The sequence below is a fragment of the Onthophagus taurus genome, unplaced genomic scaffold (assembly GCF_036711975.1).
Source record: "Onthophagus taurus isolate NC unplaced genomic scaffold, IU_Otau_3.0 ScKx7SY_14, whole genome shotgun sequence".
In the NCBI taxonomy this organism is placed as follows: Eukaryota; Metazoa; Arthropoda; class Insecta; order Coleoptera; family Scarabaeidae; genus Onthophagus; species Onthophagus taurus.
The window spans coordinates 61121-81468 of NW_027248939.1; the positions used below are offsets into that span (position 1 = coordinate 61121).

The 20348-nt window shown below is 36.4% G+C and overlaps 2 protein-coding genes across 2 annotated transcripts; one reads left to right on the forward strand and one right to left on the reverse strand.

Moving 5' to 3' along the window:
- Window positions 1-1328: 1328 nt before the first annotated feature.
- On the reverse strand, window positions 1329-6265 carry LOC139432294 (uncharacterized). The gene is made up of 3 exons (XM_071200786.1): window positions 5967-6265; window positions 1707-4643; window positions 1329-1509 (listed from the first exon to the last, which is right to left on the reverse strand). Exons 1-3 carry the CDS (start codon window positions 6263-6265, stop codon window positions 1329-1331), a joined length of 3417 nt encoding a protein of 1138 aa, XP_071056887.1.
- Window positions 6266-8300: 2035 nt separating this feature from the next.
- On the forward strand, window positions 8301-19127 carry LOC111416601 (fatty acyl-CoA reductase 1-like). Its single transcript, XM_071200768.1, has 8 exons — window positions 8301-8791; window positions 8845-9090; window positions 9147-9292; window positions 17846-17955; window positions 18107-18299; window positions 18351-18587; window positions 18655-18918; window positions 18974-19127. The coding sequence occupies exons 1-8, from the start codon at window positions 8603-8605 to the stop codon at window positions 19050-19052; spliced, it is 1464 nt and encodes a 487-aa protein (XP_071056869.1). The 5' UTR covers window positions 8301-8602; the 3' UTR covers window positions 19053-19127.
- The last annotated feature ends 1221 nt before the right edge of the window (window positions 19128-20348 follow it).

Below are 20348 nucleotides of genomic sequence, written 5' to 3' on the forward strand. Positions count from 1 at the left end.
CGATAGCCTACCAGAATGGGGTTTATCCAATAAACTGCCGACATCTTTCAGCTGCTTATCCCACCGATTATTGTTATTTCTATGGTGTGGTGTTATTTGTATCTTGATAAGAAACGACACACAAATGATAAAAACATCCTTGAAAATACACCTCCAAAGCTTGCTTGGTAGACACGAAGAGGAAGAAGAGAGTTAAATTCTAAAAATGACGGTCCGAGAGAAACAAAAGGAAGAGGTAGAACCTACAAAATTAGAGGACATTAAACAAGCTATCAAAGCACAAAGAAATAACAAGATGCCCAGTATTGATAACCTTCCTCCAGAGCTGTACAAGCTAGGGGGCGAACACATGAACTGCATTCATTTTTCTCCAAAATATGGAGACAAGAAAATTTGTCGCAGAAAACTTAATCGACGAATATCAAGCTGGTTTTAAAAAAGAACACTACAAACAATCAATCAGCTTTTCTTAGTGAACAAATTTTGAGCAAGGCTTGGAAATAGAACATAGATGTATACAACATTTTCGTGGATTTCAAGTAGATATATGTAGGATTCTATTTGAATAAATCACCAAGACCCCACTTATTCTTGATTAATTTATTATTTCTATTAACAATTAAAGTTTTATTCGATTAACTAATTTCAACACAATACGTCTTTACTGTTTGCTTATTGTCTTCTAACCTCTGCTTCTCAACTTCTTTTCTCATCTCCCATCTGCTTCTATCGATCGACCCGAGCTGTTCGCTCGATAAAGAATCGGGAACGAAAAGAGGAAGGTGCTGAATTCGGTGAAATAATAAGAAATAAATGATCTTACTTTTACCTTTGTTGTTGTTCTTGTGGTTTTAATTTTAATATACACTATAGAAGTAATTTATAAATTATTGTAATAATTACAATATATAACGATGTTTATCGCCCGACAGTCAAACGATAAGAGTGATTGTTCGGTTTTTTAAAAGGTATCGGGGGTAACGGTGCACGCGCATGACCCAACTCAAATCATACCGGCGCGGGGCGGACAAGCTCCCCCTGTGAGCGTGCGTGAACATTTTCCACCCACCAAAAAAAAATAGTACAAATATATATTTTTTTTTTACAGGTAAGTAAAATAATATAACAAAAAATGAATAAATTTTGAATATAATTAAAATAATAATTTTTTTCTTTTTTAGGTTGGCAGCGGAAGCGGACAGATATTAGCCACCGGCCTTGTAAATTGACTGTTATGGGTTCGAACGGTAACAACTCTGACGACGCCGTCTTTACCGGGGTGAGTTTTATCTATTCGAGCGAGAGACCACTGTGTAGGAGGCTTCTGATCATTCTTCAGGACTACCAAATCTCCCACACGTAAATTCGGAAGGCCCAAATTCCATTTTTGACGTTGCTGGAGTGTATGAAGATATTCGTTCTTCCATCGGCCCCAAAAGTCCTGTACCATCCGTTGCAACAGTTGCCACCTGGTAAGACGATTCAACTTTAAGTGAGAAAGGTCCGGGTCTGGAATAGTCGAATTTAAAGGTTCTAGACAAAGAAAATGAAATGGTGTAAGAGGCTGATAGTCATTCGGGTCAGAACTGATAGCTGTTAATGGACGTGAATTTAATACAGCTTCAATCTGTGTGAGTATAGTAAATAATTCTTCAAAAGTGAGAATCTGATCCCCAATTACTCGGTTTAGGTGCGTCTTGACAGACTTTACTCCGGCCTCGACCAAACCATTAAAATGTGGCGCTGATGGGGGGTTGAATTGCCAATTAAGACCCAATTTAACCTTTGCTGTATTCGCCATCTCTTCCAATCTACGATTTGCCCCCACAAAATTGGTGCCATTGTCGCTAAATATGAGCTCACAGCGACCCCGTCTTGACACAAAACGTCTCAGGGAGGCAATGAAAGCCTCTGTGGACATATCCGATACCAATTCGAGATGGATGGCCTTGGTTGCCGAGCAGACGAATATGCACACGTAGCCTTTAACGGAAATGGTTCCCCGGCATCGTCTCATGGATATAAGAAATGGTCCAGCGTAATCTATTCCAACAACCGAAAAGGCTTTAAGTGCTGAAACTCGGTATTTTGGTAAGTCCGCCATTATTGGAGCATAAGAACGTGGTTTGGCTCTAAAACATTTAATACACTTTGATAATACTCGATATATTACCTTTCTCGCAGAAACAATCCAAAACTGTTGTAAAAGAAGGCAATGTAAAGTACGAAGTCCTGGATGTAAAAATGACTGATGGGTTTTTTCAATTATCATTTCGCTCAATCGGGAGTCACTTGGAAGTAACAAAGGATGTTTCTGTTCAAATGGCATGTCCGAATTCTTCAAGCGTCCACCCACCCTCATCAATCCATCTCGGTCAATAAATAGAGCCAGCTTATGGAATGGTTTTTTAGGTAATTGATTTTTTAAGATGGCTTGATATACATCCGGAAAGTGTTGATGTTGTACATGTTTTATAATTGAATAGAGAGCACTCTGAAGTTCAATAGGAGATAATAATATGGAATAAGATGATCTTTTTCGTTGAATTTGAGTAATAAACCGCCTCATGTAGGCAATGATACGTTTAACCTTTGACAAGGAAGAAAATTTGGTAAGTAAATGATCAAAAAATGACAGTTGTGTTTCAGTAGAATTAACTGTAATCGTTCTTTTTTCTTTAAGGATATCTTCTTGAATAAAATTACGAATTGGATTGGCAGGCCAATTGTTGCTGTCGTCAATCAACCAAGATGGACCCTTCCACCATAAATCAAATGTTGACAATTGACCAGGATAAAATCCCCGCGAGCCACAATCAGCAGGATTTTCGAGAGACGGAACATATCTCCATGACTCCGACGGAACAATTTCTTGAATATGACTGACGCGATTTGCGATGAACACTTTCCATGTACAAGGTTCGGAATTAATCCAATTTAGCACTACCTGAGAGTCTGTCCAAGCAGTAACAGAATCTATTTTTATTGTAGGTGATAGATATTCAAGAACATTCTTAACCAGATCGGCTAAAAGAGTAGCTCCGCAGAGCTCAAGGCGAGGAACCGATATGACTTTCAATGGGGCTACGCGGGATTTGGCACAAACAAAGGAAGTGCTGACAACTTGAGAGGAATATTGGCTACGCAAATACGCCACTGCACAGTAGCCCACCTGAGAAGCATCGCAAAAGACGTGAAGTTGAAGAGAACTAGAATTGTCTGGGATCATTAATCGAGGTAAACGAATTACAGATAATAGTTCCAATTGAGATTTAAATTTATTCCAATTTGAGGCCATCAATGAAGGGGCGATTTCATCCCAATCGCTTTTTATTTGCCACAATTGTTGAATAAAATGTTTGGCCTTCAATGTACAGGGAGTTAAAAAGCCAAGCGGGTCATAAATCCGTGCCACATCAGAAAGGATGTTTCTTTTTGTGCAACTTGACGTTCTAGCTGAATATGAATATCTAAACTCATCTGTACAGGGATCCCATTGGAGACCCAAAACCTTTATATAATTGATTTCGTCGTAGTCCAGCGAAATAGGTTGTTGGACATCGGACTCAGAAACCAGATTTAGAATTTCAGGGCAGTTACTGGCCCATTTACGGAGTTCAAACTTCCCCTTTTTTAATAAAGCTATTAATTCTTCTTGTAAATTTAGTGCTTCTTCTATTGTTGGACTACTAACTACAATATCATCAACATAAATATTATGTTTTAGGGCTTTGGACGCTCTCGGAAATTCCTGATGATAGATGTCTGATAATTCTACAAGTGTTCTGAGGGCAAGAAAAGGAGCTGAGGAGATGCCATAAGTTACCGTATTAAGCACATACTCTTGTATTGGATTGTCTGGAGAGAATCGCCACAGAATTCTTTGAAAGTCCCTTTGCATTGGAGATATAAGGATCTGTCTGTACATCTGCTTTATATCGCAGGTAAATGCGAAAGGATAACATCGGAACAACAATAAAATTTGACTAATGTCCTGTTGTAGTTTAGGTCCTACATGAAGGAGATCATTTAAAGATTTTCCATTGGACGTTGACATAGAAGCGTCGAAAACAACTCGAAACTTTGTAGAAGGACTGTCAGTGCGCATGACACAATGATGGGGAATATAATAAGCTTCTGATAACGGCGTTTTAGGGGGCGGCACAGCAGACATATGACCAGACTCCAAATAATCTTTCATGAATTGTACGTACTCTTTACGCATTAAGGAATTTTTTGAAAGACGAAACTCTAAGGAGGTAAGACGTTTTACTGCAATTTGATAAGAGTGACCTAAAACTTGTTTATCATTTTTAAAGGGTAATGACACGACAAAGCGTCCAGAAACAGTACGCTTATAATTTTCCACAAAATGACGTTCGCATTGTTTTTCATCTGTGGTTAAGGAAGCTTCTTTGGGAATTGATTCTAATTCCCAAAAGCGTTGAATTGAATGATCGAGAGATGATTCCGTTGTCGATAAGCATGTAGCTATGGAAGTTCCAGAAGAGGAACTTGAACGTCCCATCACGATCCACCCGAAGACGGAATCAACGGCAACCGGATCACTAGATTCCCCAAGTACACGCCCACCAGTGAGTATCTTCGGGACCAATTCTGCACCCAATAATAAATCGATTTGTCTTACATTGGAATTATGTTCCATAGGGAATTTTAATCCCTTTAAATGACTATGAGACCTTATAATGGATGATAATGACGGTTGATCAGAGCAGATGTTGGGTGTTATGATAGCATTAAATTCAAAGGAGGGTGTTTGTGATTGACAAGGTTGGATGAAACAGTTAACCGAACCTTTGTTACAAATGGATGTCATTGAATTAAGACCTTTAATTTCTAGAGAAGAATTAAAGGTACGAGGGAGACGAAGCTTCTTAGATAACCTGTCAGTTATGAAATTTGACATGCTACCCGAGTCAATTAAGGCTCTAACGGGATGCAACTTTCCGAATTTGTCTCTGATATGCAAAAATGCGATAGGCAAAATGACATAAGAATTCGTTTCATTAATTGAGTTATGTTTCAGATTACAATCAGTGGTGCCAACATGAACAGGGGAACTCTTTTGAGATTCAAAGTGCAATAACGAATGGTGGTGTTGTTGACATACACGACAACGGTGAGAAGAGGGACAATTTTGGGTAGAATGCTTTGAATTAAGGCAGTTTCTACAAAGATTGTGTTGTCGAGCAAGAGCCAGACGCTCAGATGGTGATTTTGAGTTAAATGATGAACAGCGATAAATAGAATGATTATCGGAGCATAAAATGCATTTAGATGTTGATGAATTGTCTTCAAAGTTTAAACTCATTACGGTCTTTCCACGAATGTTTGACAGGGGCCTTTGACGATTGAGAGATGTTTTATCTTGAGAAGTAAGTAAAACAGATTCAAAAGCCTTTGATTGGTTTTCTAAAAATGTCATAAGTTGTTTGTAGGTGGGTATTTCATAAGACGTGTGTTCTCCTTCAAACTTAGTTTTGGTAGATTGATTAAGTTTCTGAAGTAATAAATTGAATAATAAAAAATCCCACTCATCTACAGGAAAACCAAGGGTCCGAAAACCCTCTACATTCTCGCTGAATGTGTCAATTAATAGACGATAAAATTTAGAAGACTCTTCGGAAACAGCCTTAATACTCAGAATTTCGTTAAAATACAGAGTGGCCAAGTGGCGTTTATTTTGATAACGCCCTTTAAGTGTATTGTAGGCGATTATGTAATTATCATTTGTGGCCGGAAGCCCTTTCAACAAATTAAAAGGCTCACCTTTCAGGGACGTAATTAAATATTGATGTTTTGCCACGGGAGAGAGAGAAGAATTATCATGGACCATACTGCTAAACAAATCAAAGAATGTAGGCCAATTCTTAAGATTGCCATCAAAAATTGGTAATATTAATTTATTAAGTTTTGGCGTTACAATAGACGAGGCTGACTCTGACAGTTTTTGAGAAACTAGATTTAATTTGTGCACGAGGGCTTTGATGGTGTAAAAATTAATGTCAGCTTCTTTACGAATTTGATCGTGAGTTTCAAAGTCTTCATCGGTTATCAGACCGATGATTTGATTGTGTAGTAATTTGAATTCTTTGTAGATCTCCTCAGAGTCTTGGGCTCTTTGAAGAAAAATATCATGTTCAAAAGGATCATCGGGAAGATCACGACCAGCTATCATCGATTCCGAAAGGCGGCTTAAAAGAGTGTTACGACGCAAGATCAGTTTATCGAGTTTCTTTGACATCGTTAACGAGAAAAAAAAAAATAAAAAATAAGAGTGGCACAGAAAAAATGAAAAGGATAATCCCCTTTTTCTAGAAAAGATAGTAATAAAATAAAAAGTAGATGATTCCAAAACTAAATGGATTCTATAGAAAGAAAATGATTCCACCTGGAATATGACAAAAAGGAAAATAAAATTAATTCTGATGAAAATCAAGAAAATAGGATGGATGATTCCAAAGGGAATATCGGCAAAAATAAATAAAATGAAAACGTGTGTAGAAAAATGGAACGGAATTAATAAAATTTTGAAAAATAAAGAAAATCCAGTTTTTATCTTCTTGTTTACTCCCCAAGAGACCAAATGTGAACCATGTGGTTCGGATCGAAATGGCTGAAAGGAATGAAAAAAGAAGTAACGTGGATAATTGTAGTGGAAAAATCTCGAACAGCGGCGTCGTACGTCCGGATCACCTAATTCTAATACGATAAAAAATCGTATCACCAGAAGGCCCACTAACGTACGCTGGCGGAAGAAGCTGAACAAGAACCTAAGAATAAACGGAATAAGAATCCGGCTCGAAGGACCAATGTTCGCTCGATAAAAAATCGGGAACGAAAAGAGGAAGGTGCTGAATTCGGTGAAATAATAAGAAATAAATGATCTTACTTTTACCTTTGTTGTTGTTCGTGTGGTTTTAATTTTAATATACACTATAGAAGTAATTTATAAATTATTGTAATAATTACAATATATAACGATGTTTATCGCCCGACAGTCAAACGATAAGAGTGATTGTTCGGTTTTTTTAAAAGGTATCGGGGGTAACGGTGCACGCGCATGACCCAACTCAAATCATACCGGCGCGGGGCGGACAAGCTCCCCCTGTGAGCGTGCGTGAACACTTGTAATACTCCAAGTTTTTCTTCAGTCTCTATCGGCTTTTGAGCAGTATATCCATCTGCATCAATAAATTGTTGAATCATTCCATGTACTTCGGTAAACTGGTTTCGGTTCAAACGGAAGTAATTGGTGAAGACATCATCGGGATGTCCTCATCATGAAGACATTCACACTTCACTGGGAATACATCACGGGCATTTTAAATTGCCCATGATTTTCCTTTTCGATAGGCAAAAGTTATTAGGGGATTTCAGTTTTTTTTTTCGTCAACGAGTATTAAATACCTCTTCTCCTCCAGGAGTCCAGTCTGAATCACATTCAGAGCTTAATAACAACTCCAGTTTTCTTCTTCCGTCGTTCACTTTAAGACTAAATTAAAACCGCGTTGCTAGTGGTCGAGAGGCATAAGAAATTGCGTGGCAATTTGCGAAAGCCATGTGTTCGCGTCGTGTCGGTCATGTTACGTCATGTCGCACGCGTCACACGTGTCTCAATTTATGCTTAATTTGCACCTAGCCTTATTACAGCCGAGATGTCAGGATTTTAAGACATCTAAGGTTTTAATGTGTCATAATATCGAAGTTTGTTCAATAATTTATCGGTTTCAGGCGACCATTTTGACCTTCGCATTTTGATGAATTATTATGACTTTAATGCGAACATTAATAAATCAAAAATTCATTTTTCGAAAACTGCTATTAAAAGTTGACTTTTGCGTAGTACTTAGCGACCGTCAGAACGATAGTTTTTTGTCACGTAAAAGACTTTTACGTCCAGCTACGACAATCAAAGAATTTGGTACTATTAATTGTTAATTTATTGTTATGAACAAATTATAAACATAAAATAATCAACATTTAATTGTTTTATCATTTCATTTCACGTTTAAATGCAAATTTATAATAGTACATTTGTTCAATATGTGAGGTTAAATCGATGTGACGTTAAGTTTTTGACATAACATTAAATGAATTCTAAGTGTCAAAAATATCAAAAAGATTCAATAATTTGTAAAATGATTGGCGTTAAATTTCCTGGAAACGTGCTAGAAAGTGCTGAGGAAGCTATGCAAGCACTTATTCCAACCAAGTCGAAAGTGAGATACGAAAAATGTTATACTGAGTTCAAACAGTAAAATATGAAGTAAAAATATGTCATTTTTACATTCCTAGTACAATTATAATTCCTAGTACATTACAAACCAAATTTGGTGAATGTTAAGAACCTTCTGTATTAAGGATGTTAATGTTAAGGAATAAAATACTTAACATCCTTCAAAATTGCGAGTCATACATTGTCAACATTGTCATTGTTCCCATAATTTATTCGTTACATACGTAATTAAAATATGCATAAATACATTTCTATATCCAAATATTCATATAAAGAGTTCAAAACATTGCAACTTCCTTCATTCTCTTATTACTTTCTTTTATAGATTGTCATTTCCGCAAAATGAGTCCAATTACTGAATTTTATACCGGAAAAACGGTTTTAGTGACCGGCGCAACTGGATACATGGGTAAAGTTTTGCTGGAAAAGTTAGTGCGAAGTTTCCCGGATATAAAAAAAATCTACATTCTTATACGTTCCAAAAAAGGATGTACTCCTCAAGAAAGGGTTAAGCAATTAACGAATGGCATCGTAAGTCATTAATTTCCAATTAATGTAATAAGTTAAAAAATATTAAATTTTAGATATTTACATTTCATAACGTGAACGAAAAAGCTTACGATAAAATCGAGGCAATAAGCGGCGATTTTATGATGGAAAACTTGAATCTGTCCGAAATCGATAAGGAAAAGTTAATTGAGGAGGTATCGATTGTATTTCATGTTGCCGCTTCTATTCGTATGAATCTTCCGCTAAAAGAAGCCGTAATAACTAATACTACATCGACGTATCAACTATTTAAATTATGCATGAATATGAAAATATTACAAGTAAGTAGTACTATAAAGGCATAATATGGAGATATTATTTAAAAAAAATATTTTAGGCGTTTGTCCACGTATCTACAGCTTTTTGTAACGTTGAAATTGATTACATGGAAGAGAAAATTTATCCTATGGATGTTGATCCTTATAAAATTATGGATCTCGTTAAATGGATGGATGAGAAATCTTTAGTTGCTATTACAAAAAAGTATGTATTTGCTTATTTCAAAAAATAAACTAGGTAAGTATTGTATTATTTTGTATGGCTTTATTTTTTTATTGAAAATAACGCGTTTTAAACCATAATTTGGAAAAAATCCACTCTTGTTTTCTATGTACCAAAGAATAAAGAAATGTAATTCTTTTTTCTGGCATGCGTTGTGATCAAATTGATTCATCAAAGGAGAAATCATTAGTGATGGGAATACCGCTCATAATCGTGTCGCGCTCCAGGAACGGTCGCTACACAAAAATACCGTTCCAAAATACCGTGACCATGAGCAAAAACATAGCTGGTTTCGTAGCAAGTTAGAAAAAATTATATATTTCCTACCCCTAATATCATAATTTTAAAAAATTACACGCTATCCTAAAATTGAAAAAAGAAGATATTAAGGGAGCCTTAAACAAATATCAATATAACGGCGTTTAACCTGACCGTCTTATATAACGTTATAATATAACGTTCGGAATCGGATATTTTAAAAATCGCGCCGGAATAGTATGTTCCATAAGAATAATGCTCCAAAATATCGTTCCTCAAATACCGAACCATCACTACAAATATGTAATATTAGTAACGTTCTGTAACGGGTATTTTAAAATCGCGTGGAAGCGGTACGCTCCTCAAAAATACCGCTCCAAAATACCGTCCCATCACTAGAAATCATAACCTATTACACCCACAGGAAATAAGTATTGATATAAATGACAAATTGTGCGAAACATTCCGATCAAATATTAAGAAAAAAATGATCAAACACATGACAAATGTGATAAAAGACCTAAAAGAATGTGAAGAAGAAAATTAGTCAAACTAAGTGCTTACTTTAGAAGCTGATAGCTAGAGAAGGAAAAGATTTATCTTGCAAAGTCAATAAAACAAAACGTTTGACTAAATGCTTATATTTTTGCAAAATATGCAAAAAGCGTTTGTGTTTGGAAAACTGCCAAATCGTCTGCCAATGTATGCTGAGCTCCTCTTTTTTTGCCTTTGATTCCTTATTTTGTGATAAAACTGTTTTGTATTATTCATTCTCTCTCACCATAGGCGCCACAGCCCAAATTGAGTCTTGCCCTCCATTATCTTTTGCCTAACATACTCCCGGTCAAGAGCTACTTTCTTCCACGTCGTGATGCTCATAAATCGTTGTGCGCCCTCCCATCGTTTTCTTGACATCCTTCTTGGTCTCTTGCTTTGCATTCTGGTGCTTAAGAACCTCTTAGGCTTTCTATTCCTATTCTCGCTCATTTGTATTTCATGACCACCCCATTCCACACTTTACAACCTGATAAATACTGAGACAAGGCTTCCTTGAACAGATGGTTAACTTCCACTTTCTATCGCTTTCTCCATATCTCATTCTCCGCTATTGGACCAAATATTGTTGTCAGAATTTTTCTTTCAAATACTTACAGCTTATTCTTTCCGCTCTCTGTCATAATCGATATCTCGCACCCATAGCACCGTATAGGTCTAATGATGGTTTTATAGACTCTAATTTTTGAATGTCTATGCACACTTTTGGAATGAACTACATTTGATAGGGCAAAGTAGCTTCTGTACACGGTCCTTATTCTATGTTGTATATTGGTTCCTTCGATCCTTCTATACCGGGTGTACTGACAAGGGTACGGAGCGGTAAGACCGAGAGGTTTGGGAAACAATTCTTATCAGCAAAGTAGGCAAGGAATACATTTAAATATTCCAAAAACCGTTGCCCGTTAAGGGTTTCGTCAAAAAGATTTGGGCTTATAAGTTTTCGAACAAACTCCGACCATTTTGATGCTCGTCCTGACGCGTCCAACCCACATTGGAACATTGCTGTAATTTGTACGGATTAATTTATTAGTGAGTTTGTTTTTCCGACATTTATATGACATATTCAAGGGTCAAGTTAAACCTTGTCGGAGCAAGTCCGTCCCCTTGACTGAAACTCATTTTTGATTCGGGGTCGAGTTTTGACTCTTTTGCCTGTTCGTCTCTATTTTCCATTTTTTTGTTTTAATTTTTTTTGAATGATTGAGTGATTCATCTGATGTGGGGTTTCTTTCCTTTCTTTGTGTTGGTTCATTGTTTTGTCGTTTGGGGTTGAAGCCGATGTTTTCAGGTTCCCTCTTGCGTTTCGTCATTACTGTGGCTCTTTTGTCTGTTTTTCTGGGTTTGTTAGAGTTGCTTTTTGTATCTCTGCGTTGTAGTGGTGTTTTATTTTTTTGATTTATTTATCGGTAGTCTCCTCTATGAAGGTTACCATGTCTTTAATGTTAGCTTCTTTTTTTAGTTGAGTATTGCTGACGTAGCTATCTGCATTCATAGTCATTCTTAGAATCTTGTTAAGCGTTCGTTGTTGTTGGTTTAATCCACTTTTGCTGGCTATGTTCCATATTGCTCCCCCGTAGGTGGCCGCTGGTAGGATGATTGCCAGAGCCACGACGTTGTCGGGCAACTCATTGGTGGCTCGTCGCCTTACGGTAGAGACTCGGGCCACATGGACCACATCACGCCACATATAGTATACCACGCCACTGGTTGAGTTTTAGTCGGACAATCGGCCAAACACGTATTGAACGCTGCACCGCAGAGAACCCCCCAAATTTTACATAGGCCAGCTTTCAACCAGTATTGTTACGTTGCGGCACATCGATGTGCTCGATAGAAGCATGTTACTACTACGCTATAACCCGTTCACTGCTCTATACAGATGGTGACATCAATAGCCCGAAACATCGCGGCTCTGATGATTGCTTTGAAAATATTTATTCTGTTCTCTATGTTAAATTTACTGCATCTGTTAATGATTGGGTAGAGTTGTGCTGCTAATCCTCTTACTTTTTTTGTTTCTTTTATGTGTTTAAGTTTATTTTTTCGTCTAGTATGATGCCTAGATATTTAGCATGCCTTTTCCACTCTCTTTCTTTTCCGTTTATTTCGATTTTTCGGGGTTGGGTTTCTTTTGGTGACCTTGTATGAACATGACATGTATTCATGTATTTCATGATGGTATCAGTGGCTTCTTGTAGTCGGTTTTTAATGAATGATTTCATCCTGGCCGTGGTGTATATTACGGTATCGTCTGCAAACGGTATTGGTCGGCGTTGGAATATCCGAAATATAGATGTTGAATAGCGTTGGGCCCAGGACGGAGCCTTGTGGGCCTCTACTTCTGTTCCTTCCGAAATTGCATTCTCTATTTTCACGTGGAATTTTCTGTTTTGAAGGTATGACCTTATGATTTTAGTTAGTCTTGGTGGTATGTTTGCTTTCTTTATTTTATAGATTAGGCCTGCGTGCCAGACTTTATCAAAAGCTTTCTCAATATCCAGAAAGATCGCTCCAGTGTGTTTGCTGACATTCATTCTGTCTATTACATGTTCGGTCAGCCGGATGACCTGTTGTTCGGTGGAATGTTCATTTCTGAATCCAAACTGGTGGTTTGGGATTACATTGTTGTCTTTGGTGGCAGTTTTAAGTCTGCTGAGCAATATCTTCTCGATGACTTTACTGATTGCTGGTAGAAGCCTAATAGAAGGCTGAAAGATTGCTGGTAGAAGGCTGTCTGTAGGAGGTTAGTTGGTCTTTTGGCTTGTTTATTTGTGTATCACTCTTGTGATTGCTTTTTTCCATGTTTGTGGAAAATATCCAAGTTCTATTATTGCGTTGGCTATCGTTTTTATTTCGTCTATGCTGTGAGGTGGCAGTTGCTTTAGTGCCTCGTTTGTTATGCCTTCAATGCCAGATGCTTGTCTGTTTTTTAGATTTTTGATTATTTGTTGTAAATATTTCTTCTGTTCCGACAGGTTCGATTGTTTGATCCGTGTCGTTTTCGTGTTCAGTGGTCATTGCTTCTATGTAGTCGTAGAAGTCTTGATTCTTTACCTGCGTCACGATGTGGTTCGGGCTGAATTGTTTTTTGAAAGCAAAGATATTTGCTTTCTTTTCGTCTGTCGTTGCAATTTTGTTTTCGGTTTTTAGTTGTGGGATCGTCTGTTTGTTCCTTTTCCCAGTTAGTGCTGCTGTCATCTTCCAAAGTGATTGGTTCTCCGTTGTTAGCTCTTTTATTTCCTTGCACCACTTTTCTTGGTTTATTTTGTCAATGCTTTTGTGAATTTCCGTAATGATTCTATTAAGTTTATTCTTGGTGTTTGGGTCTCTTGTTCTTACGTATTCTTTTATGAGTTTTTTCTTTTCCGCAAATTTCTGTTTTAATTCAGCTGAGAGTTGAGTTTTGCATGGATTTATTGTCCTGGTTGTTGTTGATACTGTTAGGGCATCTACTATCCTTTTTTCAAGGCTTGTTATTGCTGTTTCTAAGCTTAGTGTTGAATTGATCTGCGTCTTCTTAATTTTTATTGTTTCTTTAAACTTCTTCCAGTCGGTGGTTTTGATTAGTTGTTTTTGAATTTCTGGTTGGATTTCTATTTCCATATCTACTGGGTAGTGGTCTGAGGAGAGCTCATTTATTGTCTTGATTGTTATTCTATTATTTAAGTTTTTAATGATGGTTATGTCGAGGACATCACCCGAACTGTTTGCTGTGCGAATATGAGTTGGCTCTTCTGGGCCGATGACCAGTAGGTCTACTTCCCCGGCAAGGTTTTTTAATCTTATGGCGTGTGTGTTTGTGACGCTGCTGTTCCAGTCCGGGTGCTTGGAGTTCAGATCACCAGCTATGATTGTCGCTTTGTTTGGGCAAAGTATTCTTTTAAATTCTTCTACTAGTTTTTCTGATGGTACGCTGCAAACATGTTAATATCTCCTTTCTTGGTATTAACTTTGATGCCGTTTACGTTGAGGTGTGTGATGTTCGGGATTGGGAGTTCTTCGTGTTTGATTTGATTTAAGACGATGACTGCTGTGCCTCTTCCTTTTCTTCCGTCAGGTCGATCCCTTCGATAGAGTTTGTAGTTTTGTATGTTGAATCGGTTGCAAGGCTTCAGTGATGTCTCGGAGACCAGTAATATGTCAATTTTGTGTTCTTCCAGGAAGAGAGTCGTTTCGTTTTTTTTCAGACTCATGCTGTTTGCGTTCCAGAATGCTATTTTTAAAGATTCTATATATTTGTTGTCTCTCATTAATGGTTGAATATTTAAATTATTTTCTTTGTCTTTACGGGGAATGTTTTCATTTGTTTTTCTGTAGGATTTGTAAAGACAAATTCAGCGTACATCTCGCCCAGTGTTCTTTTAAGTTCGTCTGTGATATTGTTTGTGTTGTTGTCGTTGTGTTCTTTGTCATCGTTTGTTTCAGTTTCTTTTCGTTTCGTATTTTCATCATTTCTTTCGTTATGGAGCACTTCCTTTCTACGGGCCTCCTCTCTCTTGTTCCAGAAGTTGTTCTCTGGCTTGTGCGTGTTGACAGTTTTTTAAGTTTGGGATGTTTGGATTTTTTGCATATCGTATAGAAGTGGATAGATGTTCATCGCCGCAGTTGGCGAATCGCGGAGCACTAGTTTTGGGTTTGGTGCAGTCCTTCGTCATATGGCTTTGACCACACTTCATGCACTTGAATTCGCCGTTGCAGTTTTTCTGTGCGTGTCCAAAAACTTGACACCAATGGCACCGTATGATCTCTGTTTTTGTTCGTAACAATTCTACATTGACTGCCATTCCGCATACCTTAGTGATGTTGTAGATAGAGCGGTACTCTTTGTTTATTTCGACAAGAATCATTGGCGCTGGTTTACCCTGTTTGCCATTCATGCGGGTAACTTTTGTTATTGGGTATCCTTGTGCCATTAGGTCTATTTCTGCTTCCTCTAGGGTAGTGTCGTGCATGACTCCCCTAATTACTATCTTCACCTTTTTTTCTGACCTTAAGTCGTATGTGTAGAACTGAATTTGCTCATCTTCTAATAGTTTTTTGAGCTGTCTGTAATCATCGTCGGTTGTGGGTTCTATGTTTATTCCCTGTGCGACCAGTTTTGCTTTTACGTAGTTTATTTTCTTGTTATTCTCTCTCTCGGTTTCTTTATTGCGACGGCTGTTGCCAATTTTTTTTTCTGTTTGTTGTGTCGGTTCTAGTTTATTTTTTGGCCTCTGCTCTCTTTGTTCGTTTTCTGCCTCTTCCTCGTCGTGTCCTTCTTCTTCCATGTTGTCTTCTTCGTGGTCGCCCAGTTGGGAATATCTGTTGCTTGTTTCGATTTCTAGATCTTCTTGTAGTATATTTCGTTTTTTCTTGCTTATCGCTGGGCAAAACCCCTCATCTTCGTTTTTGGTTTTTCTTCTCTCTTGAAGTAACATCGCGATGGTCCTTAAAAGGTCCTCCAAGGTTTTATTGCCAAGCTCTTGGATATCGTTGATGTTCATTTTTACTGACGCCGACTCGATGACGACGACTCGCTATTATCTTACTGACGATGTTTGACCTGAATCGACTTGACACCGATGATTGATGATGACGTCCCCTTGTTTTATGCCTTTATTTATATCTTGACTTTTTTCTTTGACTTTTAAAAACGGTAAATCTGTCAACATTGCGAACGTTGACAGGTAACTAGTTAAACTTGGAATCTCCGTATCCCAAATTTCTTACTGATACATTATAGTATTTGTTTCTAACTGTTTCTTTTCTACTAAGTACTCGTTACTTTGAACTACGGTTCCGGTCTTGGTTAGTTACTTTGAACCGTAGTTCAAAGTAACGAGTAACGTCGTAACGTTACGCTCTGTCCTATAGTCTCGCTGTCTTATTTCCCTGATTCCTCACTTCATCCATCAGCAGCCTGCTGCTGGATGTTTTCACCCCGAAACAGTTATACGTCATTACTTTTTTAAACTAATTTGCTTCTATGGGGTCTTTAGCAATTACCATCGATTGGGTCTTCTCGCACGCTATTTTCATCCTTTCTAAAAGTGACTTATGACAATATGACTTCTCTGGTCATTTTGTGGTGGTAGTGGCTGCTTCTGGAAAGTATCTTCGTGTTATCAAAATCTGTTTTGTGGTATCGTTTCGTATGGAAATGTTCTGTAACTGCTGACTACTCTGTTTTCCTAATCTGTTGTCTCTTTATAGTATTTCCTACACTTGCATGACAGTTATAGTCTTATAGATTTTTCACTTTAAAGATGAAAATTATGGCAATTATAGTTTCTGTACTTTATCACTGGTTTATTAATTATAAAAATTCTGCTTTACATGTTTCGACTATGAGTCATCATCAGAAGCGTCGTCTTTAAAAATTGGCGTTTAAACAAGCTCGTACTTTTAACATTTTCAAAAATTTACATCGCTATTTATAGATGGTGTTATATAAAAAATCATCTTGATCATATTATAGATTTTTGGCAAACCATAAATTGGTGTTATTGGTGGATCTATAAACCAGCCTGGATCCGCAACAAATTTTTATGTTTCATAACAAGTGCTTTTTTTACGCCGTAAGTTTATTGCGCTCACGCTCAACCACCTCTTCTTCGGAGGGGCATTTCTCCCGCTTTCATTAGTCCTGACCCAGTGTGGGGTTTTCTCACATATTATAAATAATATAACCAGTATTTTTAGAAATTGATTTTGTATTTGTAAAATGAAAAATTGACTTCCTTTGGCTGAAGTCTATTGAATAATAATAATAAATGAATTTATACATAGTAACGTAAAACAACAATAACCGATTTCTTGATTTTTGAAAAGTAATTAAAATCAATATGGCAGGGAATATGCGCAACGCCACACCCTGCTTTCTACCGGGGTTGGTTGCTGTAATCTTGTGCAAGATTGGTCAGGTTGCCAGAGAGCACCAACTAGGCGGTGAGAGTCGGGATTGGATAGGAGAGCCTTGACATCAATTGGGTACGATGTCATGTATTACGCATCACTACCGCTTTACATCCCAATTTTAACTTAAATCTTCAAAAACCTCATAAAGATAAAACAGGAACAAGGGCGCTCCAGAATATCTTGTAATTTCACCTCAGCATATATTTCCCATATCCTATCCCATATCCAGATTTCGGATAATATTTTAATAATTGAACAAGTGGAAGGGAAATCTTTTTTCTACTCTAGCATATTTTAACAAAGAACTGTGTTATAGTCCTTACCACGAGAAACGCGAATGAGTCATTGCTTGAAACTATGCGAAATAAGACATGGACGTAGGACTTAGATTACAGCACTTTTTTAAGAATGGGCAACCAAATACACGTAGAGTGTATGTTATAGTGATAATGTAAATTTAGATGTTACAGATATCAACAAAGTTGCGCCCTTTATATCCACTACTATAGCCGAAATGCAGAATTACCCATAAATGATTCAAATTAAACTTAGCAAGGAATTTCCTTAGTAGTGGCGGGTCGGAATTATACACCCGATTTACAAAAAAGGAGAAAGAAAATCTCTTTCAGAGGAGAGCGTCAACTTTTCACCTGTATTACGGATAATAAGAGACTAATTGAGAGACTAAGATATTACAGTGATTGAGAACTTCCCTAAAGACAAAAATTCACGAATAGGCTACGACAAACCCAACACAAAGTCATAATTTTTATGCACATATATTTAAAATAATATTAGAAATTAAACAAAAAATGTTTTTAGATTATTAGGACCCCATCCCAATACTTACACTTTCACCAAAAGGCTTACCGAACTTATCGCGAAAGATATGGGTGATAAAATTCCCATTATCATAACAAGACCATCTATTGGTAAGGGTACAACGTTTCATTAAAGCATAAACGAGAATCTTGGAATACAAACTTTATAAGGGAAAAACACAAAGATTGTTATTCCAAAAATTCCGTTTCGTTTCACACTAATAATGTATCATTCAAATGATATTAAAAAAATCCGTTTTAGTTATGCCTTCACTAAGAGAACCTATTGCTGGTTGGGTAGATAGTTTTAATGGACCAGTAAGCTTATTTTACGCATTTGGAAAAGGAATTTTAAGAATAGGGCTAATTGATGACAAAAGTGTTCCACAAATGATACCGGTTGATGTTGCTATAAATACTTTAATTGTTAGCGGATACGAACGGGCTACAAACGTGTAAGATATATTTAAAAAATAATGAATCTATCTACTGTATATTTTATACAGATATTCCCCAAGTGTGCTTAACGTAACTATCGGTAACGTTACTACCCCAACTTGGAGCGATTACTTCACTAGGTGTGAAGATTATAACTGGGAACATCCATTTAAATTAGTTTTATGGTACCCCAAAGTCACTTATACAAAGTCTTATTATCTATACATGATCCATATGATTCTTTTTCATATCATTCCAGCGCTGGTCATTGATTTTATAATGATTATTTTTTTGCAGAAACCTTTGTAAGTATCTATAAAATAAATATAGATAAACATCATTGTAAGATAAATTATTTTTTATGAATTAAAGCTTGACTGCCATTCAGAAACGATTGCTACAGACTTTTAATGTTTTGCAACACTTTACGCTAAATAAATGGTCGTTTGATAACACCAATTGTATACAATTAAACGAAAAACTTGACGATAATGATAAGAAGATGTTTCCTATGCTTGCTCATTTACAAGGAATAGAATTTGAAAATTACAATATTAATAATTGTAAGACATCGGCCAAATACTTATTTAAGGAACATTCAGAAAATTATTCTATTTACAAACTCCGTAATAAAATGTAAGTTGAGAAGAATTAAATTATGAATAACTTTTTAATGGACATTTTTTTTCAGATTGTATCTATTAGATCTGTTGATTAAGCTGTGTTTTATTTATGTTGTGTTAAGGTGGGTTCTAGGAAAATATTTTTAGTTATAGAAAATGAAATGTTAACATAAAACATTACCCTTAAATTACTAATTACGTCTATTAAATCGATTTTATTAATCTCGTTCGTCATAATTATTATACCTTCAAAAAAGTCATTAACACTACCTGGAGATTGTAGATGGATCAAAGCAAAAACCATTGACGCATATTTTATCATGTAACACAGCAAAGGAAATGTGGACAAAACTAAAAACCGTGTATGACACCTCCTACAGCAAAGATTCTTCATACTCGAATTCGACAGCACGGTGAGTACGTTTATGTCAAAAGTAGAAGATATAAACACAAAATTAAAAACCGTGGGCGAAGAACTTCCAGAAAAAATGATAATGACCAAAATTCTTATGACAATACGGTAGGATTAGTGGGTGAGGCGATCAGACACAAAAAGTAACTAACTTATTACTTGCAATATTTCGAAACTTTATTGTTTCTTCTACAGGCAATTACTAGAAAAAACCACCGAAGTTACTAACATGAAAAAACAACTTTTAAATTTACTTACATCATACTTAAATTAAATCGGTTTAGTTGAAGTCCATCAAAACAATTCTTGACTACTCATTAAGACCAAAAAAGCCACAATCATTTGATCATTACAAAATGGGTGAAAGTTAAGAACTTAAAACGTGTATGAAACGATAAATGCGTCGAGAAACAATTTTTTTGAACCGGTTAAACAACTTTGCGTCTGCGCATCATCCACCAATCCCAAACGTCTAACGCGGATGAACAAAAATAAACAAAAACCGCCAATTTTTAAATTTGAACTTAACAAAACAAAAAGAAAAAAAAATTTAATAACTTAAAACAAACAAATTAAAATTGAAAGTCAAATTATAAATTAAAATGTTAGTGAATCGTTATCTGTAGGATTTACATTAATCTCCTTTCTGGTTTTATCCCAGTGAAATAAAAAAGAGTAAATGTTACTTAAATTACTGGTATCCGTCTTAAAATTAACCGTATTATCACTCAAATTGATTTGATACATTTCCAAAAATAATCTACTATAGTAATTCGCATCACTGTCAAGAATGACAGGGTTTTCACAGTCAAAATTATGATTACAAGTAACCATATGATTAGCTAAGGCACATTGAGTTTTTTTAGTGTTAAAATCGCTTTTATGCGAGCTAATACGTCTCTTCAACCATTGACCAATAACACCAATATAACAACCGGTACAATCTTTACAATCAATCTGATAGATGACATTCGATTTGCAAAGCAAAGGGTCGGAATGTGGCTGAAGTTAGATTCACTCGCCAGACACAG

What these genes read in the sequence shown, in the direction of transcription:
- LOC139432294 (XM_071200786.1), bottom strand. Translation starts at nt 6,265, where the DNA reads ATGTCAAAGAAACTCGATAAACTGATCTTGCGTCGTAACACTCTTTTA. An exon ending in AATCTAGTTTCTCAAAAACT is followed by an intron (nt 4,644 to 5,966) that starts GTCAGAGTCAGC and finishes TTCCAATGTAAG; the next exon opens with ACAAATCGATTTATTATTGG. An exon ending in TTGGTCGAGGCCGGAGTAAA is followed by an intron (nt 1,510 to 1,706) that starts GTCTGTCAAGAC and finishes CGACTATTCCAG; the next exon opens with ACCCGGACCTTTCTCACTTA.
- LOC111416601 (XM_071200768.1), top strand. Translation starts at nt 8,603, where the DNA reads ATGAGTCCAATTACTGAATTTTATACCGGAAAAACGGTTTTAGTGACC. An exon ending in TACGAACGGGCTACAAACGT is followed by an intron (nt 18,300 to 18,350) that starts GTAAGATATATT and finishes TATTTTATACAG; the next exon opens with ATATTCCCCAAGTGTGCTTA. An exon ending in ATTTTTTTGCAGAAACCTTT is followed by an intron (nt 18,588 to 18,654) that starts GTAAGTATCTAT and finishes TATGAATTAAAG; the next exon opens with CTTGACTGCCATTCAGAAAC.